This window comes from Sinocyclocheilus grahami, unplaced genomic scaffold, assembly GCF_001515645.1.
Source record: "Sinocyclocheilus grahami isolate Dianchi unplaced genomic scaffold, SAMN03320097.WGS_v1.1 scaffold666.1, whole genome shotgun sequence".
In the NCBI taxonomy this organism is placed as follows: domain Eukaryota; kingdom Metazoa; phylum Chordata; class Actinopteri; order Cypriniformes; family Cyprinidae; genus Sinocyclocheilus; species Sinocyclocheilus grahami.
Window position 1 is genome coordinate 232,005 of NW_015505845.1, and position 5,296 is coordinate 237,300.

At 40.9% G+C, this 5,296-nt stretch overlaps 1 protein-coding gene across 1 annotated transcript in view; it reads left to right on the plus strand.

Moving 5' to 3' along the window:
• LOC107558907 (RNA-binding protein 10-like) overlaps positions 1 to 5,234 on the plus strand; it is a 19,057-nt gene extending 13,823 nt beyond the window's left edge. Inside the window, exons 5-13 of the mRNA XM_016242607.1 lie at positions 1,278 to 1,364; positions 2,053 to 2,113; positions 2,212 to 2,370; positions 3,484 to 3,644; positions 3,740 to 3,837; positions 4,017 to 4,104; positions 4,801 to 4,981; positions 5,063 to 5,148; positions 5,229 to 5,234. Coding sequence (XP_016098093.1) covers positions 1,278 to 1,364; positions 2,053 to 2,113; positions 2,212 to 2,370; positions 3,484 to 3,644; positions 3,740 to 3,837; positions 4,017 to 4,104; positions 4,801 to 4,981; positions 5,063 to 5,148; positions 5,229 to 5,234 — 927 coding nt within the window. The remainder of the gene's footprint in view (positions 1 to 1,277; positions 1,365 to 2,052; positions 2,114 to 2,211; positions 2,371 to 3,483; positions 3,645 to 3,739; positions 3,838 to 4,016; positions 4,105 to 4,800; positions 4,982 to 5,062; positions 5,149 to 5,228) is intronic.
• Positions 5,235 to 5,296: the final 62 nt, after the last annotated feature.

Consider the following 5,296-nt stretch of genomic DNA (forward strand, 5'->3'; position numbering starts at 1 on the left):
AAAACTCACCATACGCAGAGCAGGAGGATTGGGAAGGCTCAACCTAAGCTTCTTCGCTGTCCTCAGACATCTCCTGCTCTTACCGGGCCGAACCCAGCAGAGCACCGGCCTCCGGATCAAGCGATGTTAAAGAAATAACATCATCCTCCAGCAGCTTACTCTCGTCCACAGCCGATGAGCGCGAGAGGGGAAAACCCCTTTTTAAACTCATCAGCCGGATCCACCTGCGATCCCCACGAGCCCATCCTCCTCCATGCCGCAGCATCTGTGGGTCCTGAGCCGCGGGAAGCAGATGGCTGCCCCCCTTTCCTCGAAAAGAGAGACAAACGAGAGCGGAGCTTTTCATTAAAATACGCTCACAATGAACGCGGATTGCCCCCTCAAGGACATCGCGTGCGTGCTCTTTGCCCAAACAAACAACGCAGAGATCGTGTGTGTCATCAGGTGTCAAATAACAACAACGTGGATGCACACACCCTCTAAACGCTTTGCTAGTGCTCGCCATAACGATAGGAATATAGATCGCTCTTACCACGGAAATGCACGCTTCAAACAAATGGTCAGTGAAGACGAAGAAGTGAATGATGTGTGCTCCCAGCGCCTATTTATACTATATTCACACCGGTAGTGATGTCATGGGCTGTCGCCGGCCAACATGTTGTTGGTGGTTTTTCAATGTATGCTTCAGACACGGGTCACGACGAGGCGTTCCCCATAGCAACCCCTAGAGGACGCAGTTTGAAGTTCCCTTGAAAGGGAACGGCTATTTTAAATTTTTGGGTGAATTCTCTCTTTAATGTCATTATGAAGTACAGCTTGAATGAGGGAAGTTGTCGTTTATTTTTTAGCATTCAGCTCCTCAAAGATTTATTTTTTGCTCCGGTTTAATAATACATTCAGGTCTTTATTCTACATGTTCTGTCATCGCTGTATGAGTTTGCTTTTGTGAAACTTCTGTCTGGATGTTTTATTTATGGCTTAATGTGGGTTTTCAGGGTGGGCAGGAGTGAGCGTGACATGTTTGTGTTCTCCTGAATGGGGGAGGTTGAGGCTTCTGGCCGGAGAGGGTGTCTGCACACACTCTCTCACACGCAGGCCGGTGCGTCTTTCTGAGTCCTCTCAAGCTGATGGTGATATCTGTCTTCCTCTCTCTCTTTTATCCAGTCTTCTCCTCCCCTCTTGTGTGAGATGAGGTCTCAAGTGTGCCAATTCCATCCTGAAAATGATATTTACCCTCTCTTATTCTTTTGTCCCCTCTTCCTGTGTCTCACTTTCAGAGAGTGCTCACTATATTGGGACAGCGTGTATCTATGCACTACAGTGACCCAAAGCCCCGTGCTAATGAAGACTGGCTCTGCAATAAGGTAACTTTCATAATGTTCTATATTTCAGTTAAATTAGTTGTTGAATAAGTCTGCCTTTGAGTTCATTTAAAAATGAAAATTCTGTCATCATTTACAATTATGTTGTTCCAAACCCATATGGAGATATTTTTGAAACATGAGAGATTTTTGTTCCTAAACTTTCAGAAAGTTCATAAAGACTAATTATAAAATGAATCCATATAAATTGAGAATTAAGACTTCTGAAGAGACACTTTCAGATAGCATTGTATGATTGAACGCATTTGATTTAGGCTTTTATTTACATATAAACGATCAATACATATACATAGAGCACAGATGTTTACTATATTTAAATATTACAATTATATCGATGATGTCACAACAATAGATCAAGTGGAAAAACATTCAAGTAATAGTGTATTTTTTGTATATTTATCAACATTTATGTCAGAAACAGTGATTCAAAAGTCTTGGATTAAACTGCTCGATTCACATGGGATTACTTTTATGATGTCTTTATAAATGTTTTCAAAGTTGTGGTGGAATGGAGTTTCAGTGGAGGGACAACAAACACTCTTTAATATTTATATATTAATATTTAAAACTACTGTTTAAAATATTAATTAAAAAATATATATTTTTTCCCCCTTTAAGTAAACAAAATGTTCTGTCTTGAGTTTTGCCAAACATCTGTTTTGATTGACAGTGTGGAGTACAGAACTTCAAACGAAGAGAAAAGTGTTTCAAATGCGGAGTTCCTAAATCAGGTGTGAATTCAAATTAATTTGTTGCAGCTATTTGTGACAGCATGGCAAAAACATGAATATGAATGTAAATCCTTGTGCATATGGCCCTTTGTTTTCAGAGGCTGAGTTGAAACTGCCTCTGGTGCCAAAGAGTTTACCTCTGGGGGAATTAAAGGACTCAGCTCAGGGTTTACTGCCCCTTCCTGCCATATACCAGACAGCAGCTCCACTAGTCAACTTAAGTTCCTCGTCCCCGGCTGCCGAGGTGGCCAATGACAGTAAGTTATACACACATTTATAGGGATAGTTCACCCAAAAATTAAAATTCGCTGCTAATTTACTTGTCCTCAGGCCATCGAAGATGTAGAGGACTTTTTTCTTCAGTAGAACATTAAATAAGATTTTTTTTCATAATAGTCGTTGGTTACCATCACTTGGAGAGCCAAAAAAGCATATCACGCAACACAAAATAAATACCCATGGCTCCTAATCATATATTGAGGTCTTATGAAGTGAAACGATCAGTCTGTGCAAGAAACTGAACATTACTTACAACATTATTATTACAATTGGTCCGTAGTGCTGTTCGGTTTGTGAACGGATCTTTCTTTTGAACCAGTTCTTTTTGGTGCACTAACCAGTTCACTAAATAGGACTGAACCAACTGAAGCAGTTCACGGCTTGAGCAGCACAGGTCTACAATTTATTCAATCAAACCTCTTTTTCTGGTATGCCTGACAGTCATTATGACTCAAAGTCCTATGATGCTGATTTTTGCCAACTCGTTACTCCAACAGTCACTGAACTGAGGAAACAATTTGACTCAGACCGAAGACCAATGAGCCAGATTTGTGAACTGCGCAAATGAAAGTTTTGATGTTTTTTTTTATGGTTTATGTAAAAAGATGAGCTAATGAAGACAGGTTTATTCACTCTATATGCTTTAGACAAGTAAAACACCTGCTTTTTACATCATTATTGGGTGCTTTGGGTATACGTGACGTCATTGCGTGATTACGTAAATGAATCAATGATTTGAACTAGTTGATTAAAATAAACAGTCCAGAAGAACCAGTTCATGGAAAAGAGTCGGAGTTCCACATTGTCCGAGACTGCACAGATCATTTTGCTTCATAAGACCTCAATATATCATCTGAAGCCATAGGTATTAATTTTGTGTTTGACTCTTAAAGTGACGGTAGCCATTGACTTAGCCATTGAATTGCACTTTATGAATCACCAAGGACCACGGTTTCAGATGAAAATCTTCTTCACTATTCTGCTGAAGAAAAAAAGGAGTAAATGAACAGCAAATTTTCGTTTTTGGGTGAACTATGCCTTTAACACTTTCATCTGGGGTAAGACGCTGCATTCACATCTATCCTCTACAGCTCTGATTTTGAGGAATCTGGGACCCCATACAACGCTGGAGGCCATTTTGTCTGCTCTTGCCCCGTTTGCTACTCTCTCACCTTCAAATGTACGGCTCATCAAAGACAAACAGACGCAGCTCAACCGAGGGTTTGCTTTCCTGCAGCTCACTACTATTGTGGTAAGACGATGACACTAGTTCTGTTAGCGCTGTATCGTGGCTACAAAACGTATGTGTAAGACCAGCACGAACAGGTATTCTATTGTGTGTTTTAGGAGGCTTCACAGCTGCTTCAGATCCTCCAGTCCGTGCAGCCTCATCTCTCTATCGATGGAAAGCTCATTTCTGTGGAGTTTGCCAAGGGTTCCAAACGGTACGAGTTCATGTTGTTCTGATACTGATCCTGCAGCATAATGCTGACGTCATAGTTGTGTAATAGGAAAGTGCAGTGAAGCCACACATGTGAGAGAATGTTTACAGAACACCTTATTAATGTAATAATGCTTTACATGTATGGGGTAGAGTTTTATGAGTTCTCTCTCTGTCTCTCAGTGATGTTTTTCTGACAGATGGCAATCGGGTGAGTGTGGCGACGGTAGCGAGTACAGCTATAGCTGCAGCTCAGTGGGCCGTCACGCAGGTACCCACAGCACAGGAAAATTAGGCTTGATTAACAACATAAATACTAATATGGATGGAAAAATGAACTTTCGAATGTTGAATGGTTTAAAATGAAAGTGCACACAGTGGCAGCAGACTAAATTAATGTCAGTTTATTCTGCTTTTGCCATAGTTACCACATGTACATTTGTCTACCTGAAGATGTTTTTGGGCTGTGACGGTTACATATCACAGATTGTTTTAACTAGTAACAATTATATTCAAACTTGGTTCTATTTCATCTTAACCACTCAGAATCAAGAAAGTTTAGAAAAAATTATTGTGTTTGTTGAATATTACCTCAATACTGTACTAGCCATTTCAAGTAGTGATGCACTGAAACCAAAATGTAAGTTTCAATTTGTCAAACTCTGAAAATGAAAATAAATTAGTAGTTAGTAGTTTATCCATGTTGTGTGCATAAAATAGACAGACACAGTCAAAATGTGCCATTGGAGAAGCACAAATTAAAGGGATAGTCCACCCAAAAATGAACGACATGAGGGTGAGTAATTAATGACATGCATTTCATTTTTGGGTGAACTATCTCTTTAAACGTTACCGGTTGACCCAAAAGGGTGACGTTTAAAGAGAGAGTTCACCTGAAAAAGTCTTAGTTCATTAGTTATTAAAAAAAAGTCAATGTTGCGATGGTGACCACTGGTTATTGTTCCAGACGGCCCAGCTCTCGGCAGTAGCTCAGAGCGGTGATATCGGTGTGCACCAGCAGGGGGCGGCAGCAGCTGTGTTTGGGCAGGTTGTCAGTGCAGAGACGCAAGCCTTTAAAGGGCGAGTGCCTGCGCTAGTGACCAGCCACACAACATTAGGTGCTACTGACGGAGGAACAGCCTCTACAGGTATAACCACAGCTCACTTACATCTGCTGTAAGCACACAAGTCTTGTATTGCAGTAAGTGTGAATCTGTATTTGATCACAGGAGAAACAGGTGCTACCTCCATATTGCCGCTCGCAGCATCCCACACCCAACTTATCACCACTACAACCTCCACACAAGCCCATCAGGTAGTTTTCTGTTATTCCTGTTCATTCAGAAGTTGATTTACTTGGTTACAATTAAGTTTCAAGCTTTTGCTTTTCTGAAGCACTAATTGTGTGTGTGTGTGTGTGTGTGTGTGTGTGTGTGTGTGTGTGTGTGTGTGTGTGTGTGTGT